The 21,223-nt window shown below is 43.3% G+C and overlaps 1 protein-coding gene and 1 long non-coding RNA gene across 3 annotated transcripts; one reads left to right on the forward strand and one right to left on the reverse strand.

The window, feature by feature from the left end:
- Positions 1-3,554: 3,554 nt before the first annotated feature.
- LOC119479450 (interleukin-1 receptor type 1-like) lies at positions 3,555-21,116 on the reverse strand. 2 transcript variants are annotated; one of them, XM_037755055.1, is made up of 11 exons: positions 20,987-21,116; positions 11,303-11,555; positions 10,015-10,198; positions 9,677-9,821; positions 9,529-9,591; positions 9,299-9,422; positions 9,020-9,165; positions 8,670-8,816; positions 8,402-8,554; positions 7,957-8,320; positions 3,555-4,751 (listed from the first exon to the last, which is right to left on the reverse strand). In XM_037755055.1, exons 1-10 carry the CDS (start codon positions 21,054-21,056, stop codon positions 7,959-7,961), a joined length of 1,647 nt encoding a protein of 548 aa, XP_037610983.1. In that variant the 5' UTR covers positions 21,057-21,116; the 3' UTR covers positions 3,555-4,751; positions 7,957-7,958. The 2 variants fall into 2 exon arrangements, with proteins under 2 accessions (XP_037610983.1, XP_037610973.1); XM_037755045.1 differs by having other exon boundaries at positions 9,529-9,594.
- Positions 6,184-7,364, forward strand: LOC119479468. The gene is made up of 3 exons (XR_005204689.1): positions 6,184-6,525; positions 6,632-6,802; positions 6,918-7,364. It is a non-coding gene; the product is annotated as an uncharacterized LOC119479468 (long non-coding RNA).
- Positions 21,117-21,223: the final 107 nt, after the last annotated feature.

Consider the following 21,223-nt stretch of genomic DNA (forward strand, 5'->3'; position numbering starts at 1 on the left):
CCTAAATTTTAGCACTTCCGGTTCCTTCATCTGGAAGTCAATGGGTTTTTTGAATGGGTTTGAATAAGGTCTGTGGTTAACACAAGCTTAGGAGATTTTAACGTTTTGTTCTATGAAATAGAAATGTCAATAAATACCCCACTCATGAATTTTGCAGCCTAAATGTGTCTTAAAAAAGGCGGTTGCTAACAAGTGGCTAAATGACACTACTAAACGTCATCAGGCCGACTCGTCTGCCTTTACAGCCTTGTTGTGTATACTCTCGCTCTGTGGTTTAGTTTGTTAATTGCCTAAAATTAGTTTTTTACTTCTGGTGATTGCATACACGATTCAAAAATCATAGAAGTGGTGTTCATTTGTGAAGATTTTTTTTCTTTGGTGTATTTCTGCAATAAACCAAGTGAATATCTAGTGAATGCACAGGGGACGTTTGTGCAGAAATAACTGCTGCAGCTCCTCCAGACCAACAGAGGTTTTCCGTGTCTTGTGAAGTAACGGAGCTTTACGTTGTCTTCTCGTTACCGACCGGGTGCCGGTGTCTCCTCTGCTCTCTCCGGCTGCTGGCGGAGAGAGCAGGGGAGACATGCTGCAGAGCCCCGCTGCCTCAGCCTGCACTTAGGAGGGAAAAGCCAACACTAGGATCAGATCTAAATCATGTTCATGGAGAGACCTACGTCTGGTCAGCTAACATTACTGCCAAGCAGCTGAAATATAGAGTGATATTGTGGTTTTAGCTGACGTGTGTCGCCTCACTGTTTTGAGCGATGCTCGTTCAGGTATATTGAGAGCGAGCAAGCGCGAGCCCGACGCTGACTTTCGTTGATTTCACGGCCACAGGTGTCGCTGTTAAGAAGCATTTCTGAAAGTTACAAATAGTCCCTTTAAGAATTACATAACAACAAAGACTCCATTTCCACCAAGATCCAAAACCAAATCAGGTCAAAGTACAGCAATATACAGAGCAATCCAAGAATGGAGTTCACTCCCAAATCATATTACACAACAATATTATATATATGTTTTTTAAAAAAACACTAATAGAGCATTACTTAAGAAATGTTTAGTATTCTTGAGTGTGTAAGGGTATTATGGGCATATTTATCTGTTAGATCATGATAGATTCAGCCGGAGCCTTTTGTGGTGGCAGTTTCTGTTAAAACAAGACACAAACCAACGTAACAACTTGTCTTTCAGTGAATTTAATAAAAAGGGATACATTAATAACTAAAACATCTGCAGATGGACTCACGAGCACAGCCACCTGTTGTGGACTGTGGTAAGTGAGCCCCGAATACAAAGAGTAGTCAGTATTTATACATTTAAAGCATAACACGAAGATAAGTGCAAAGAAGAAAAGAAGAGAAGGATAGACAGTGTATCAATGCGTCAGCACACAGCAGACAACAGAGCATCACAAGACATAACAAGTATTTCAGCAATCTGTTGTTTGCAGTTACAGAGAACTAAAATGTCAGGTCACTGTCCTATGGTGACGAAGTTGAACATGTGAGGCTCTGAGATTGTCTAAAGGTACAGTGTTAAACTGCAGATATGAAAATTGCCATTACATTCCTCCCTTTGAGCATTCTATGCTCACTTAATTAATTAACATATCTGATTACTACTAGCACCGTTGTAATACACAAAATCAAAGTGTGAAGATACTATGTGATTTTGATTTAAGTATATGAGAAAGAAGGAAATTAAACTCAGACAATATCATCATAAAATGGTAGCGTCCACACTGGAGGTGGAAAAAGGTCAGGAATGCCTTTCTCCAGCTGTGGTGTATGTACATATTGTCCAACAGTAGATTTGATCAAAGAGGCAATCATAGCTTTAGCACAAGGAAAATGCATAATCAATTTAACAAGTCTGATGTACTCTGTAACACATATAAGATAATGAAAGAAAAAAAAACTAATATAATATAGGCATAGGAATGAAAATAAAAATGAAAAATAAAAAAGATAAAAAGATGGCCATGTATTTTCTCCAGGTTTGGTCAGTTTGTCGGAGAAGTTGTCCAACAGGTCTCTGTCGTCCCCCATGCTCCTGCATTAGTATTAATGTCATGTACGCACCCCGGTCGTCAAAAGTCTGTGTCAATGGTCTGGTGCAGTCTGTTAGGTCCAATGTTGGAGGAGATTTAGAGCTAGCCTCAAATCAACAAAAGCTTTTTCTTCTAGGTGTCCAGACAATCTTATATTATTATGTAAGGGCAAAATTTGTCAGTTTCCCACAGCAGAGAATCAGAGACCCCGTGAAAATCAACTTTGGGGTCCGCTGTTTACTCCCAACCTGTAGCATCATTACACCTTTTAGTCTAAGGTCCCAAATCTTGCCACCTTTCATCCTTCGATTTGACCAGTGAGACGTTGGGATCAGAGTGTGGTATCTGAAATAGAGACTGAAAAAGTGTGTCAGACAGAGTCACTGAAACAGCCAGTCAAGCTTGAGTTTATCCTTATCAAGGCCCTCTCTGTACCATTTGTTTTCAAACTCACTGTCTACTCCAAAAAGAGATAAGCGAGGTGCATTGCAAGTCATGTTTTCTCATAATATCTGTGTGTGGCTGTGGAGAGAGCTGTAGCTTGGTTTATGAGAGTGTCATTAACAGAGTTAAGAGCAGTGTTTGGGATTTTCCACTGGTAGGCATATAACAGGTCCTCTTTACTATATTTGAAAAAAAGATGTTGTTTGCTAATTCTGGTTACAACTATGCCCTGTGGTGTAGATATCAAAACTATCCCCAGTAAAACAATAAAATCTCTCCCCATCAGGTTAATCGGACAGTGTTTTGATAACAGAAAAGAGTGTTTGTGTTCTTACGTGTCTGATGTGCAGATAGGTCACTGTTTCCCGTTTCCGTGTCAAAGCTAGATGAATCCTTCACTGTCCTCAACCCCTCCGCTAGTCAATCAGCCTGTGTGTCCTGGTTCTCAGGGCAATTCCTTGCCCAGTGTCCTGTCTTTCCACATCTGAAGCAGGCGTTGGATCTCCTCCTGCCTCCACCACTTCTGCCATGGCGTGATTCTCGACAGTCTCAAGGTTTCCGCATTCCCAAGTGATGCAATTGCGTTTTATCATCTCACTGATCTCTGGTCTCATTGATGAAGCGGTCCCGAAGATGAGCTTCCCAGGGATCGACCTCATTGTTTCCCCTCATGGCAGCTGGTCGTAGGAGGCCACTGTGTGTTGTGAACCTCTGTGAGTCTGATAAGGTACGCAGACACAGTCTCATAGTCTCTCTGCTTGCACAGTGAGATTTTGCCAATGTCCATTCTCAAATTGTGGTGGCAGTTTTTACACCGTTGCAAAGTCCAGTTATGGTGTGCGAGGGGCAGTGTATGGTGACGGCTTGGTTGCTGAGCTTGTTTTGCCCTCTTCCTCCGTCATGGCTCCTTCCACTGGTGGAGGTAGAGGTGGCGATGGAGGTGGAGATGGAGCGCTGGGCAGCACTGCCTGGGCCGGCTGTTGTCGTTGCGGGGTCGAGTCCAGATCAGGATCTAGTTTGAGACACTGAGACATGGATTTTAGTAGTGCTGTCCCTGATTTTTTTGTTTTCTGTCCCTGATGGTTGCTTCTTCTACTTTGTTTTTTAAAGCTTGGAGCTGTCTTATGCTAAAACTGCCAGTGCTTAGAAATCCACACTCGTTAACCCACACGTCAAGTTGGTCAAATACCTTTTACTGTTTACTGTATTTGGTGGTCATATATTTGATGTTAGGCGACATTAATTGAGGTGGATTATCACAATCCTTTGAGTTTACTATGATTTGCACCTATTTTAAAAAATAGTTCTCAAGATCTCTTCAATATCAATGTACTTTTTATTTAGGGGTCATGGACTAAGGAAGGGAAATCATTTTTTATCAAGATTTTTGCTTAGAGATTTCTACAGGTGGTTGTACCTTTATATACTTCAACTCCTACAGGTGGTTATGCTTTAACTCCAGTAAGGTCTTACTTCTAGTTACTCTTTCACCCCCTCTTTTTTCTTTTTCTTCCAGTGGGTGATCAGTCCACTGGATCAAAAGAAAAAAGATAGCAATATTATAATTATTATTATTATTATTATTATTATTATTATTATTATTATTTTACACTATGTGTGATTACAGTGTATTGATGTTATCCCTCTGAGTTCCCAGAACTCCTTGTGTATTTACACTTATACAAGAAAAAACAGTGTATTGATGTTATCCCTCTGAGTTCCCAGAACTCCTTGTGTATTTACACTTATACAAGAAAAAACAGTGTATTGATGTTATCCCTCTGAGTTCCCAGAACTCCTTGGTACCGTATTGCGCTAGCCCTGGATTCTACAGCGGTCGTCTAACACCTGCCCTGTTGACACGTCTGTCACAACCACCCTCGAAGTGGGAGAATCACTTTCTTCATTCCCACAACAGCGCTTTATCCCCCTGTACAGATACTGTATCCCCCTGTACAGACGCTGTATGAATGAAATCTTTTAATGTATGCCTTTTTATCAATGAATTCTTACTTACCAGAAAGACAGAGTTGTTGTTTTTTTTTTCTTTGCCACCTGGTTCTTTGGATCACAGCGGTGAGCGAGACTTGGTCCTCCTTGGCGTCAGGCCCCCACTTCAACACCCTTTTGATGGGGAGGTTGAGGTTAGAGTCCCGGACTCCAGAAGTGCACGGTCTTTACCCTCGCACAGAGTTCCAGCGGTCCCGCTCACACGAGTGATCCTGCTGACAACGCCAAATTGTGGTGGCAGTTTCTGTTAAAACAAGACACAAACCAACGTAACAACTTGTCTTTCAGTGAATTTAATAAAAAGGGATACATTAATAACTAAAACATCTGCAGATGAACTGCAGATGGACTCACGAGCACAGCCACCTGTTGTGGACTGTGGCAAGTGAGCCCCGAATACAAAGAGTAGTCAGTATTTATACATTTAAAGCATAACACGAAGATAAGTGCAAAGAAGAAAAGAAGAGAAGGATAGACAGTGTATCAATGCGTCAGCACACAGCAGACAACAGAGCATCACAAGACATAACAAGTATTTCAGCAATCTGTTGTTTGCAGTTACAGAGAACTAAAATGTCAGGTCACTGTCCTATGGTGACGAAGTTGAACATGTGAGGCCCTGAGATTATCTAAAGGTACAGTGTTAAACTGCAGATATGAAAATTGCCATTACACTTTCTATTTTCTTTGTGTTTTAGTTATTTAAACTGTGTCAGTTGTTATTGTTTTATTTACAGTGTATGTTGAGTAGTGTGAATGTGTATTTTTGCATTGTTACCATGTAAACTATGTGGACCCCAGGAAGAATAGCTACTGCTATGCAAAAGCTAATGGGCAGAAATACTCTATATTTCAGACACCCGTCTTCTGCAGTGTGTAGTGTGTACACATGACCTAGATATAACTTTGCTGTTTTGGTGCTTCCGTGTAGTTTGTGTTGGAACAGCGTAGCCACACGTGAGCGCGCTTGGAACACCAACCCAATTTATACGTGTAGGAAGTTACAAACAGTACACTGTAAACAATTGCTGTTAATTTACAGCAGAATTTCAACAGTATTAACCTGTTATTGCTAAAAACAGCGCTTTACTGTTAATACAAAAGAAAATCTGTTAAATTACGCTCATAGGCCGTTTTTTAACTGAACTATAATGTATTCTTAAAAAACAGCACTTTACTGCTGATCAACTGTCTAAAGTATCATGAATAACAGTTTCATGCAGTATTTTTTTAATTCTGGGAAGAGCAATTTCACCTGATCTGCACATGTGAGGCTGGATCCGTTCTTTTATTCATCCATCCCCATCTTACTGATTATTGGTGAGTAGTAATTTTATTTAATTAATAAATCTGTGCAAAGTTTATCAGTGATGTTTCCAGTTTGCATTACAGAATATGTGCATGTCATGATAGAGGGATTCAACAGCTAGCTAGAATTTCACAGATGATTGCACATTAATCGGACAACACAAGGAGCTCATTTTAATTTCTATGTATTCAAGTTAATATCTAAGTTAATGTGCTGATACATGTATTTTGCCAGTGAATTCATGTATAACGACGGTGTATACATTTTACAGTCTATGGAAGTCCCTTCAACATTTAAAGTAACATTAAGACTTCAGTGCATGTTGGTTATTTGGTGGTAATTCAGCAGAGCAGATATAAAATTGAAGGCAAGTTTATTTACTAGCTAACTAGTGTTTTTGAATGATATCTGAAAACCACATGTTCTATAGATCAGATGGTCAGAATATTCATAATTGATCAAAAAACGGTTTCTCAACCAGTAATGCACACCACTCAACACAATTCATTTCAAACATTGACTAAAAATCCATGAAGTTGACTGAGGAAAATTCTTTCTAAGTTTCAGGTGAAACAGCAGGAAGCTATTGGCGCTGGATGGTCAGCCTTGAGGGCCACTTCATATGTGAGGGGATCCAGCCCACCTTCTTGATGGGGCTTGCTGCATTATTTTCCACCTTCTACACCTGCACGCTCAAGTTAATCTCAAGGTTAGATACTTTCAGTAAAACCTGTATTTTTATTGTGGCATTAATCTAAGTGATTCACACAACTTGATTTTTACACAGTGCCTGAAGAAACACTATCATTTTTCAGGTGCACCGTAGGAATAAACCCTGAGAGAGGCACCAAGGATGGACAGGGCAAAGTCTTCTCAAAGAAAACTGGCAAATTCACGAGCTACAAGACAAGACTACAACCGTATATCCACATGTATCCACTCTGCTGATGGGACTCATGGACTTGAGTGGGACTTCATTTAAAATGGTGAGTTTACATTACATACATGATAAGAGGAAATGAGGGGTACACACGCTGATTTTGTATGTGAGAAGTTACAATGAAAGTTATGTTGGAACTCATATATCTCTCTCTCACACAGTCAGCGGGCTACCAAGGCTGGATTGAGAGTACTGGTGTCTTTGAGTGGGCCATAAGTCATTCACTAACTCACTCCCCCATTATCGCCCAATACTTGGACTTCCACACTTATCCATGTGCCTTGTTAGAGCCTGAATATTCATACTTGGACATGATGTCACATGTCTGGTGGTGTTGGTGCTCATTAGTATATAGACAAATTATTTTGTATTTAATGTTAATTTTTTTTTTAAATTTGTACCACTGATATGCCTTAAGGCTCAGCAATATATTCAGTATATTCACATGTTACATGATATAAGGCAAAATATTATTTGAGAGTTTTGTTTTAACTCTATGATATAGCTCAACTGTCTGTAACTGTTCCACAAAGTAAGGTTAGTAAGATTGACAGATGTCTTCAGAAATGCTATTTCTTCTGAAATTTGGTTTGTTATCTGTGTCAGGTTTTTGTTGGTGCTGTGTTGAACTTTATATGAAAATAAAAAATAAAGTGCAATAAGATAAGCTGTAGATGTTCTTTTCTCACACATTGTACACGATTGTAAAATCAGTGAATTAGCTCTGTTCTTCACTCACATGTTGTTATGGTTTGCATTCTGTGCTTGTAGCCAGCTAGAGACAGACATTTTGGGCCTTATAGCCTTAATTATAGCCTTTTTCTTAACAAGTGCCTTTAATTGTATTTAGTGTGACTATTCCTATGTCTGTAACCTGCTAAGTCGATTCATCTAGGTAAAAAATAATGTTTATTAAAATGTATGTAAAAAAATACAACCTAAATAGTGCATTGAAACAAATCAGTAAGATAATGTAAAAGAAAGGTGAAAAACAGATATATAATGTATCTTTAAACAGTAAATTAACTGTAAAATAATGTGAAATTAATCAAAAAACCAGTATATACTGTATTTTTCATTAACAGTACAAAGCTGTAAATTTCAGCGACAGTATAATACTGTTAATTTTACAGTAGAATAATGGCAACCCTGCTTCCAGCTCTTTACTGTTATTTTACTGGGAAATTCTTAACAGTGTACCTTTAACAGTTATCATCCTGGGTAGCTGTCTGAGGTAACAGCTTTGTTTTTGCCTCATGCTGCGGGGCAGGTAGGTAATAACGAAGCTGCTTCCAGAAGGAAGAGGAGGGCGACATGGAGCTTATGCCCTTCCACATGACACAGTCTCCAGCCTCGCCAAGGAGCTGCAAGGCCTCTGGTAATGAACCAGATCTCGACATTTCTGCTGTCTCAGTTTGGATGAAAACCAAGCGAGTCTGCCGCTCCACAAGAGCTGCGTGGATGGCACTCAGCAGGCCAGATCCTGGACCGGGATTTGGAGATGTGGGAACCAAAACCACCGCCTGACTCTGCTCTACACAGTCCAGCACTTCCTCCACTACAGCTGCAACCAACCAAAGTTCAGATTATATACTAATTAAGATGTTTAGGTAGATTCTCTTCAGAGTATATCTTAAAAACGTACCTTTCCCTGGTAAGATGTCACGATCATAAAGACAGAGATTGTAACCAAACCTCTCTTCCAAAACACTCTCCAGACATTTTCTTTCATCTTCATTTAGTCCTGCATCTGTGTTGCTCTTGTAACACATCAAAAAGGCATCATAGCTCTTTCCATCTAAATAAACAACAGCAAAAAAAAAACGTCTTTGGTAGAGATGATATGGCTGGCTGCAATGTGCAATATGCACCTGTTACACAAGAGTTATTCAAAACCAAAACATGAATCCTACCTGAGCTGCTGTGATAGCAACAAAGAGTGCCTCGCAGGAAAAGAGCGATGTCCATTTTCAGCTTCGCATAAACAACAACTGTTAGAACAATTACCACCATCACCACGGCTACAATGCCGAGAGTCAGGGAGAGGGAGGAAGGAGAAGCTGTAGGGATATAAAGGACAAATAACTCCTCAAATTAGAATTCATTTAAAGTAGCAGACACCAGATGAAACTTCTCTATGATTAGAACTTTTGCTTATCAAGTACAACTTAGTGGATCACAGTATCATCATGGTAAATTGAACACAACGCTGCTGGAAACATTAGTAAAGCCGAAGCTCTATCTGTCCATCTATCTTACATACGTTTTTGGGCCAAGTTGATGGTGACGGATCTTGCGGGTCCAGATACAGACTGCAGTATACAGGTGTACGTTTTTGATAGATCCTCCTCTGACACTGTTTTGAAGACTAGAGATGCTGTCATCTTTATTTCTCCAGCATTATTTTCCCTGGAAAAGAAAGGAAAGGAAAGGAAGATCCAGAAGGACAATTGTTAGCTATGATATGTGTGTGTGCATATGTGGCTGCGTGTGACATTTGTACTTAGTTGTGAGGGCTGGTACAGCTGTGTGAAGTGTTTACCATGTGGTATTGTAGAAAACTGGAAAGCTGTTGTTCGTTTCCACAACTGATTTCCCGCTGATCCAGAACACCTCGTCAAATTGTGAAAACATAACAGCTTTACAAATAATCACCTTTGGTGAGCCTAGAGAAAACAGAGTTAAAGATTTAAAATGTGTGATTTAGAAAGATAATAAAAGCCCATATGTATATCAAAGTGTGTGTATCCGCACTACAAGACTGAAGCTCACCCAAATCTACATAAATTGTATCATTGTTGTGTGGTGAAGTGATCTCTGCCTTTTGTTGGGGTTCTTCTGTGCAAAAAAAGGAGAAAACACTTAACATCTTCTTATTCAACATATGAAGATAAACAGGTACAAACAGTGTTTTTCTCACCCTTTGGTTTCAGTATAAGCGGCACTGTAAAGGTCATGTTATATATTTGATCATGATACAGGTAAGATCTGGTACAGGTGTAGTTGCCACTGTCATTCTTTTCCACACTTGAGAAGTAACCGTCTTTTTGCAGTGACTCGCCCTCCTACAAGATGGAAAATTAAGTTGATTTTTAAGCAAAAAACAGTTTTAGCCTCAAATGTAGAAAAACACATTCTATAAAAAAAATCTTACACTTTGGAAAACAATAATAATGTAAAAACAAATCATGTATGATGCAGCTTTTTATTTCCCAATCAAATCTTGTTCACAGTCAATAATCGACTGTGTTTACGTACCTTGTGCCATATAATGCCGTTGCTGGTAATATTCGGGATGCTTACAGCAGGTATGTTTACTTCAGGGCAATGCAACATGCAGGCCTCTTGTGTGTAACATGTTTGAGGGTACTGGGTCCGCTCTTTATTCTCTGTCTGTGTTGAGCACACCATCAGCCTGAACCAGAACTGGTGGCTGGCATTCCTGTCATGATGTCAAAGAAAAGGTTAATATGAAGATTTCACATTCAGATATTAAACGTTTTGACGAACGGTGACGAAGAGTTTCCAAAATACTAATTTTCATCTAATTAGCCAGTGTGCCGTTTCTACATCACCACATTACAAAAGGCCTTTTAATGGCATTTGGTTTCGTGCTGCAAAGAACCAGATCACACCAAAGCTTTGGTTGGTGAGAAATTGCTGAGAAATTTTGTACATTCATGGTTTCAAGAAAGTCTGGATTCATCTTAATGACTTTGGTTATCCTCTGACTTTTCATCTTGTGGTTTTGAGTGAAAATTCTTTGGAATCGGAAACTTTTGGATGGATTGTCATGAAATTTGGTTCAGACCATCATGTTCCCCCTTAGGATGAATTGTAATCCTTTACTTTTTATCTAGCGCCACCCTCAGGTCAAATTTTTAATTTGTCCAACCCTTTGGTTTATGACCAAATACCTGCAAAACTAATGACATTCCCATCAGCCTCAGCTGTACTTTGTGTTCAGTGCTAATTAGCAAATGTTAGCATGCTAACAAGCTAAACTAAGAAGGTGAACTTGTGAGGTGAGCATGTTAGTATTGTGATATTAGCATTTAGCTCAAAGCAGCATCATCACAGAGCTGCTAGCGTGGCTGTAGACTCTTAGTCTTGTTTATCTTTTAATGCATAGCTCACCATAATGGCAAGCAACAAGTTCAGTGGTTCAGTGCAAAGATAAAAGCTGTTGTTGATTGACAACATTTCTGCTACTGCATATAGATATTAGATATGGCAACAATCAACAAAACTTGCTTTCAGAATATGACCTCTAATATTTTTCTAATAATATATAAAACTTTGTGTACATTAAGATATAAAAAAATATATAGAAATTATTAATGTAAAACCTCATCCATCCATGATTTTAGTAGTTTATAGCCAAAATAATCCCTCAGGAGTAAAATGTGTTTATATGCCTATTTACTGTATGTCACTTTTATAGTCTTGTTTAATGTCGGTCTCAGGAACGAAACAATGTGGTTTCTGGGGAAATGAGCTCCTTTGCAATAGAGGAATGCTGTTTAGGAATTTGTTTGGACTTTACCCCAGAGAGCATGAGTAATTCCCCCGATGGTTGACAGAAGCACTGAAAATCACAAGGCTCCTCCCATGAACCAGCACGCCCATCTGCCTCTGCTCAGCTGGTGACATGTTGGTCAGATCCATCTCCTGGGTGGTGTAACTGGTCCACATCACTTTGGCATCACCAGGATTATACCCTCTGTCACGAGGGCAGTACAGCGCCACCATCTCGCCTGCCTTGACACGTATCTCTCTGGGTCTCCGAGGACACACACCTGCAAATGAGTGTCACAAATTTGAGTTAAAGATAGGGTCGACGATGTTGGAAAGCTAGCATAATTTGAATGTAGCATCGCCTCAGGAGCTCCGTCTAAACCACATGATGCTGTGTCACTTAGGCTACCTGTATTATTCTCCTATGAGGTCGTTTTATGTGTGGTTATGTTTATTCCTGCTAAGCACAGTATGGTCAGCAGAGGCTGCTCCATGCGTACGGCATCAGTAGCTGACGCCAGTGAAGGAGTAGTTGCCTGTAGTCATTACGTGATGAGTGAGTTCAAGTATGGACGCCACCGAGAGTGCTCCTGAAGTAAACTGTATTCTCTCATATTTCTAGGTAAGTTGACTATAAACACAGCCTAGGTAATAAACAGTAGCAATTCTGTGAGTAGAGCTTTAGTTTGTAACTTTAATATGCAGAAACATTGAGTTTGATTGAAGTTGAAGGGTAGGGTCGTTGTGTGCCAGTGTAAAGCAGGTTAAAGAGTTAAGAGTTACATGAGTTCATAGTGTAAGTGTCCCAAACCCTGAACAACACACCTCAGATCTACCCACAGAAAGACACAAGAAAGCAGTTAAGAAAAAGAAAGGCCACTTACCGTCATGAACGCCCATACAGTGGACCATTTCCCACCAGGAACTATTGAACCAGCTGATTGATGCGCTCACGCAGCAATGACTTTATCCAGCAATTAGTGTTGCATTGTGACGTATCCCAGGTTGGTTTGGGTGCTGTGTTGTACCAGCGGCAGCAAGGAAAAATTAGTGATAGCGTATGGCTCCCGCACCCTGAGTCCAACAAAGTACCACCTCCGTTCCGGGAAGCTGGAGTTTTTAGCGTTGAAGTGGGCCATCTGTGACCGTTTCCGTGACTACTTGTACCATGATCCATCATTTGTGGTGTATACGGATAACAATCCGTTGACATACGTGCTCACGACTGCAAAACTCAATGCTACAGGGCACAGATGGGTGGCGGAGTTGGCCGACTACAACTTCACTATACGCTATCGTCCGGGGAAAAACAACTCAGACGCTGATGGACTATCTCAGATGCCATTGGACATCGAGGATTACATGAGCAGCTGTACTGCTGAGGCCACTCAAGAGACCATCCATGGAAAGTGTGACGGTGGAAAGTAGAAACCCCTGCCAGGGCGTTGGAGTGGTCCACATCAGCACCTTGGACCTTGTGAAAGACTGTGGGACCGGTCAACCTCTCACTCCAGTGCAAATCCGCAAGGCTCAGGAGGAGGATGAAATCCTGTCCATAGTCCTTTGGTATAAGTTGCAGAACAGGAGGCCAAGTAGAATTGAGATCCAAGCTGAGCACTCTGCTGTCGCTACACTACTGGAATAATGGCTCAAGATCCAGATAGACGAAGATGGTGTCCTGCGCCGCAGAACCTTCCGCCAAGAACAGTTGGTGATCCCCAAATCCTACCATTTGCTGGTTTTCAAAGAACTGCACCAGGACATGGGCCACATGGGGGTGGAGAGAACGCTGGACCTCATCCGGGAAAGGTTCTACTGGTCACAAATGCACAAAGATGTGGAGCATTTTGTTACAAAAGTGTGTGAATGCCTGAAGAAGAAGAAGCCGAGTAAGCAGACCCGTGCACCCTTGACACCGATCCAGACCACCTATCCATTTGAGCTTGTCTCCATAGACTTTCTCCATTTGGATAAATGCAAACATGGCTATGAGTACATCTTGGTGGTCATGGATCATTTCACGAGGTCTGCACAGGCCTACGCTACAAGGAACAAAGCCATGAAACTGTGGCTGACAAGTTCTTCAACGACTTTGCACTCAAGTTCGGCTTCCCAACTAATTTACATCATGATATGGGCAAAGAGTCCGAGAACAAACTGATGGCAAGGCTGAAGGATCTCTCCGGCTTTTTGGGCTCACACACAACACCCTACCACACGAAAGGAAATGGGCAGGTAGAGAGATTCAACCGTAACCTGGTGTCCATGCTGAGAGAGAAAGAAGACTGGAAAGAGGCTCTGGGTAAAGTTGTCCACGCATACAACTGTAAAAAGAATGAGGCAACAGGCTAAACATCCTACTACCTCACCTTTGGACAATCCCCTCGCCTGCCAATTGATCTGTTGTTCGACATTAAAAGAGACGAGGCCCATGAAACCTATGAGAATTATGTGAGTCACTGGAAAAAGAGAATGCAAGAAGCATACCAGATAGCTGCCAGAACAGCTGACAAGGGGGCGGCTCGTGGAAAAGCCGACTACGATAAAAAGGTGTAGGGGAGAGACCTTCAGCGAGGCGATCGGGTCCTTATTTGAAACCTCACTCCAAGAGGTGGGCCTGGAAAGATCCAGTCTTATTGGGAGAGCCAGGTCTACAAAGTGAAAGACAGGAAAGGTGATAACAGCCCAGTCTACCAGGTCAGCCCAAAAAATGGTAAAGGGAGAGACAGAATAGTCCACAGGAACCTCCTGCTGCCGTGCGACCACCTACCCCTCGATCATTCGCCAGTCACGACCCCTCAGCCACAGAGAGGCTCTCAGTGCCCCACAAAGAGAAAGGCGAGACCACAACGCAAAGAACTGCAGCAACCAGAGACCAACAGTGACTCAGACGACAACTACGGCGGTACCTACCAGTGGCATCTGAGGTCCAGCAGTAACAAGCAGCAGGAGCAAAGGTCACTGAATCCTCTGGCAGAGCCCTTTCAGCCTCATCAGAGCCCCCAGCACCAGCGTCCAGAGGAGGATGTGCAACTACAGTCTGAGAGACCTGAACCAGGCCTGGACAGATATGAAGGTGAAGAGTTAGAGGCACACCCTCTGGACTCAGGCAATGTCATGCCACAGCTGATAAGACAGCAACCACAGAGACTGAGACAACAACCTTTGGTACTGAGCTACGACATGTTAGGCCAGCCGTCCTTGGTACAGAGAGACTGTAAGGTAACAGAAACTTAGGTTACAGAGACTAAGAACTTTTGGAGGCCTTGGAGGGTAGAGGTTTGTTAAAGATACTGTCTAAATGTCCATAGAAATGTCAGGAGACATTTAATTTTGTGGGGTAGAGTGTGGCACTGGGTGTGCTAACTGACAACGAAATATTAGCCCTCGTAATTTTTGAACATATTTTGAACATTATTGCATTCAGTGGTCTCAAAAACATGAGGTATGCTGTGTCACTTACCTGTATTATTCTCCTGTGAGGTCATTTTATGTGTGGTTATGTTTATTCCTGCTAAGCACAGTATGGTCAGCAGAGGGCGCTCCATGCGTAGGGCATCAGTAGCTGACGCCAGTGAAGAAGTAGTTGCAAGTAGTCAGTAAGTGATGAGTGAGTTCAAGTATGGACGCCACCGGGAATTTTCCTGAAGTAAACTGTATTCTCTCATATGTCTACAGAAATTAAATGTGCTGCACCAGAGTGAGCTACGCGTCATTCTTATCCGTGTAACACATGAGCGCCGCCGCATCGTAACTACTTCACAGACACAGAGCGGAGAGAGGACCTCAACTCAATAACTCTGACAAGTTACCGCGGCAGTGCTTCTTTTGGCTGAGTTTTCTCTTCCATCCTCCAGTAAACCTGCGGCGGCGGCGGCGCGCTTTGAGTTCAGGCTGGTGCACGCCAAGGGTAGTATTCTGTTAAGTGCATTACTGCCTCCTGTGGACGTTTAAGGTAGTGAGTGTTTTTTCTAAGTTTCACTTTCGATTCTCCATGTGGTTTTCAGTTGAACAAAGAGCAGCCCACAGTATGCATGCAAAAGCAGTTATCTCCCTTCATTTGAGCCATGGAGTATATATGTCCGTAAGTAAAGATGTGAATCATTGTTAGATTGACTGTTTTGATAAAGAAATAGTCCTGTGGAAGGAAAATGTTATTTGATTGATTGTTATGAATCTACTTTAGTCTACACATGTGTGTATGCTCACTTTTCAGATTGCTAGCTAAACCAAGGGAGATTTCAATGGATGTCTAAGCTAATAACTGTACAACTTGTAAACTTACCTGAGTTATTTGCTTGCTGGATATGTTTGTGTTAATACTAACCTAAGTTACTTACCTGGTGGATATTTGTGTTAGGTTAAAACACTTACCTGCCATGTTATTACCTGTAAAGAGAGAAGGTTAAAATTCATGGTCATTTAAATAGAAGTTTAATTCATGTTCATTACATTAAGTTAACAAGCATTTCATAAGAAGAACTATTTACATTGTAATTTGATTTCATATGCTTGTATCCGCTGTGTATGCAGAATATTAATACATGCTTTGTATGTATTTATTTCAGTTTTACAGAAACGACCATCAGTAAAGCCACACCTTTTTCAAGACACGGTTTTATTGGAGTTTTTGTTCACTATCTGTCTAGCTTTGCTCTGACACGTAATTGTGAGGACAGAATAGGTAGAGTACGAGCAGGGAGGCAGGGAGGCACTGAGGCATCTGATTGGTTCTTTCCAAGCGGACCGCAAGGCAGTGATTGGTAGACATTTTTAAAGGGACTACAGCAGCTACAGATGACGGCTCTTTCCTGGTCCTTTTTCAGAGCTCATAAGAAATGGATCACTGTCTGGGTGTAAAGACTATTTCAACCAATATAACAAATAGTGTATACTGGATAAAATCGTCAACCCTGCCTTTAATTTTACTTTGTTAAACAATAATATGAATTTATTTGTGGACATTGAGAATGAAATCTCAAATATATCATCATTATTATATGTTCACAAGTTTGCTGAACTGTGGTTGGTTATGACTTGTAATTAAAATATCTGTTAATGGACAATTTACTGCTGTCAACCAGTCAGAGCATTGCTTCAATTCCAAATTTATAAGATGTTATTAAATTAGATAGTTAAACATTTGACACTTATGTGCTTACCTGCCTAGAGTTAGGAAGATTGATGCCACTCTCATAATATGATGCTATAGCCAACTTAGTTTGCTTAGTTTAGCTTAGCACAAAGAATAGAAACAGGGAAACACAGCGTTATGTGCGAGACTAATTCTTTGCAGAGCGCAACATTTATAATAATATTAATAATAATATTCATATTATAATAGTAATAATAATAATAAACCATGACATGTTGTTGCCACCTCTCCAGGAACCATCACCTTAACGTGGTGGAGAGGTTTGTGTGTCCCTATGACCCTGAGGGCTGTGTTGTCTGGAGCCTCGTGCTCCTGGTAGGGTCTCCCATGGCAAATTGGTCTTAGGTGAGGGGCCGGACTAAGAATGGTTCACAAAAACCCCAATGACGACACGAGGCAGAGGAGAAGTTACCCGGCCCGGAGGAAGCCCGGGGCCCACGTCTGGAGCCAGGCCCAGACGGAGGGCCCGTCAACGAGCGTCTGGTGGCCGGGCTTGCCACGGAGCCCGGCCGGGGATACCCCGAAGAAGGAACGTGGCACCCCCCTCCTCTCCATCCTGTGGGCTCACCACCTGCGGGAAGAACCGCTTGGGTCGGGTGCGCTGCCACACGGGTGGCAGTGAAGGCCAGGGACCTCGACGGACTGAACCCGGGCGGCAGAGGCTGGCTCTGGGGACGTGGAACGTCACCTCTCTGTGGGGGAAGGAGCCGGAGCTTGTGCGGGAGGTGGAGCGCTATCAGTTGGATCTGGTAGGGCTTACCTCTACGCACAGCCTCGGTTCTGGAACCGTACTCTTGGATATGGGTTGGACTCTATTCTTCTCTGGAGTTGCCCATGGTGTGAGGCGCCGGGCGGGTGTGAGAATACTCACAAATCCCCGGCTGAGTGCCGCTATGTTGGAGTTTACCCCGGTGGACGAGAGGGTCGCCTCCCTACGCCTTCGGGTTATGGGGGGGAAAACTCTGACTGTTGTTTGTGCGTATGCACCAAACAGCAGTTCGGAGTATTCGGCCTTCTTGGAGACCCTGAATGGAGTACTGTATGGGGCTCAAGTAGGGGACTCCATAGTTCTCCTGGGAGACTTCAATGCGCATGTGGGCAACGATGGAGACACCTGGAGTGGCGTGATTGGGAGGAACGGCCTCCCTGATCTAAACCCGAGTGGTCGTTTGTTGTTGGACTTCTGTGCTAGTCATGGATTGTCCATAACGAATACCATGTTCGAACATAAGGATGCTCATAAGTGTATGTGGTACCAGAGCACCCTAGGCCGAAGGTCGATGATCGATTTTGTAATCGTATCATCTGATCTGAGGCCGCATGTTTTGGACACTCGGGTGAAGAGAGGGGCGGAGCTGTCAACTGATCACCATCTGGTGGTGAGTTGGGTCAGAGGGTGGGGGAAGACTCTGGACAGACCTGGTAAGCCCAAACGCGTAGTGAGGGTGAACTGGGAACGTCTGGAGGAGGCCCCTGTCCGAGAGATCTTCAACTCACACCTCCGGTGGAGCTTTTCTGGCATCCCTGTGGAGGTTGGGGGCATTGAACCCGAGTGGACGATGTTCAAAGCTTCCATTGCTGAAGCTGCGGCGGTGAGCTGTGGTTTTAAGGTCTTAGGTGCCTCAAGGGGCGGCAACCCTCGAACACCGTGGTGGACACCGGTGGTCAGGGAAGCCGTCCGACTGAAGAAGGAGGCCTTCCGGGATATGTTATCTCGGAGGTCTCCGGAGGCAGTTGCAGGGTACCGACGGGCCCGAAGAGCAGCAGCCACTGCCGTGACGGAGGCAAAGCAGCAGGTGTGGGAGGAGTTCGGAGCAGCCATGGAGAAGGACTTTCGGTCGGCACCAAAGTGCTTCTGGAAAACCATCTGGCACCTTAGGAGGGGGAAACGGGGAACCATCCAAGCTGTGTACAGTAAGGATGGGACACTGTTGACCTCAACTGAGGAGGTAATCGGGCGGTGGAAGGAGCACTTTGAGGAACTTCTGAATCCGACCAATACGCCCTCTATGGTAGAGGCAGAGCTGGAAGCTGATGGGGGACCATCATCAATTACCCTGGTGGAAGTCACTGAGGTAGTCAAACAACTCCACAGTGGCAAAGCCCCGGGGGTTGATGAGATCCGCCCAGAAATGCTGAAGGCTCTAGGTGGGGAGGGGCTGTCTTGGATGACACGTCTCTTCAACACCGCGTGGAAGTCGGTGACAGTGCCTAAGGAGTGGCAGACCGGGGTGGTGGTTCCCCTTTTCAAAAAGGGGGACCAGAGAGTGTGTGCCAATTACAGGGGTATCACACTGCTCAGCCTCCCTGGTAAAGTCTACTCCAAGGTGCTGGAAAGGAGGGTTCGGCCGATAGTCGAACCTCAGATCGAAGAGGAACAATGCGGATTCTGTCCTGGCCGTGGAACAACGGACCAGCTCTTCACTCTCGCAAGGATCCTGGAGGGGGCCTGGGAGTATGCCCATCCAGTCTGCATGTGTTTTGTGGACTTGGAGAAGGCATATGACCGGGTCCCCCGGGAGATACTGTGGGGGGTGCTGCGGGAGTATGGGGTGAGGGGGGCACTTCTCAGGGCCATCCAATCTCTGTACGCCCAAAGCGAGAGCTGTGTTCGGATCCTCGGCAATAAGTCGGACTCGTTTCCGGTGGGGGTTGGCCTCCGCCAGGGCTGCGCTTTGTCACCAATCCTGTTCGTGATATTCATGGACAGGATATCGAGGCGTAGTCGGGTGGAGGAGGGTTTGCAGATCGGTGTGCTGAGGATCTCATCGCTGCTTTTTGCAGATGATGTGGTCCTGTTGACATCATCGGTCTGCGACCTCCAGCACTCACTGGATCGGTTCGCAGCCGAGTGTGACGCAGTCGGGATGAGAATCAGCACCTCTAAATCTGAGGCCATGGTTCTCAGCAGGAAACCAATGGATTGCCTACTCCGGGTAGGGAATGAGTCCTTACACCAAGTGAAGGAGTTTAAGTGTCTCGGGGTCGTGTTCGCGAGTGAGGGGACGATGGAACGTGAGATTGGTCGGAGAATCGGAGCAGCAGGGGGCAGTATTGCATTCGCTTTACCGCACCGTTGTGACGAAAAGAGAGCTGAGCCGGAAGGCAAAGCTCTCAATCTACCGTTCAATCTTCGTTCCTACTCTCACCTATGGTCATGAGGGTTGGGTCATGACCGAAAGAACGAGGTCGCGGGTGCAAGCGGCCGAAATGGGTTTCCTCAGGAGGGTGGCTGGCGTCTCCCTTAGAGATAGGGTAAGAAGCTCAGTCATCCGTGAGGGACTCGGAGTAGAGTCCTTGCTCCTTTGCGTCGAAAGGAGCCAGTTGAGGTGGTTCGGGCATCTAGCACGGATGCCTCCTGGGCGCCTCCCTTGGGAGGTGTTCCAGGCACGACCAGCTGGGAGGAGACCACGGGGAAGACCCAGGACTAGGTGGAGAGATTATATCTCTACTCTGGCCTGGGAACGCCTCGGGATCCCCCAGTCAGAGCTGGTTAATGTGGCCCGGGAAAGGGAAGTTTGGGGTCCCCTGCTGGAGCTGTTGCCCCCGCGACCCGATCCCGGATAAGCGGTTGAAGATGGATGGATGGATGTTGTTGCCAGGCAAGCGACAGAAACTAAGTCACAGCACCCAGCCAAGAAATAATCCCGCACATAACATCCTGTAAAATTAGAAATTGTAATTTTTACACTTCGGTTTTTGTACAGATTTAAAAAAAAAAAAAAAAAGACAGTAATGTGTTAGTTAGAGAGCTATAAAGGTGCTGTTAGGTGGATTGTGTTACGTTTGGACAGAGCCAGGCTAGCTGTTCCCCCTGTTTCCAGTTGTTATTCTAAGCTCAGCCAAGCATGTCCTGGCTGTAGCTTCATATCTATCCTACAGACATGAAAGTGGCATTAATCTTCTCATTTAACTCAAAACAATGAGTGCATTTCCCAAAATTATGCACTTTTCCTTTGAAGTTGAGTCATGATAACATCTAGTTTCTTTTAACTTCCATTTATTTACATTTTAGCAACACTGACAGTAATAGAGGACCATTACCACACATGTAATATCTGTATGTTACCCTTTGTGAAACAATACAATGACCTTGGGTGACATATTATCTGACAACCACATTCTGTGTAGCTAAATAGTCTTGTGATTTAGGGGAAGTCGTTGGTCAGCCTCCTGAGGAAGTGTGATATTTCACAATTGTTAATATTTGACTTGAATTCAAATATTTTCTTTCAAGACCCTGGTACTAATACAACAAGGTAAAAATACCAATATAAGTTCAAACTCCTACTTACATCAAAGTACAGAAACAGCAAAATGTTAACGTCAAAAGTTAAAGTACTCATTACACATATTTTGTATTCCTGTATTCATGTATAGGACTATATCTTACATTTAATAGGCTAACACCAAACTGATTAAGTGATGGTTATCCCTACTTTGAATGTTGAATATTTAACACCACATTGTCTGGATTGGCCTCTTACAACTAACAGATTTACACATTGTTAATTTATTGTCTAGTAACATAAAGATGATGAAGCGTCATTCTCTTACCTGTCAGTGACGTCAGGAGGAAAATCAGAAGTCCCAGAAACGTCTCGGTCTTCATCATCATCAGGCTCATTTATGTAGGATTTCAGAGAAACAGAACAATTTCCTTTTCCCAGTCAGGCTCCTGGTAGCCAACAAATGAAACTGAAAGTGGAGCTGGACCTTAAACGCCCTGAAATTCCAGTATTCCAGAGTTATATAACATTTAACAACAGTTAATTGGCTGCTTGAAGACTGGCG

This window comes from Sebastes umbrosus, chromosome 2, assembly GCF_015220745.1.
Source record: "Sebastes umbrosus isolate fSebUmb1 chromosome 2, fSebUmb1.pri, whole genome shotgun sequence".
In the NCBI taxonomy this organism is placed as follows: Eukaryota; Metazoa; Chordata; class Actinopteri; order Perciformes; family Sebastidae; genus Sebastes; species Sebastes umbrosus.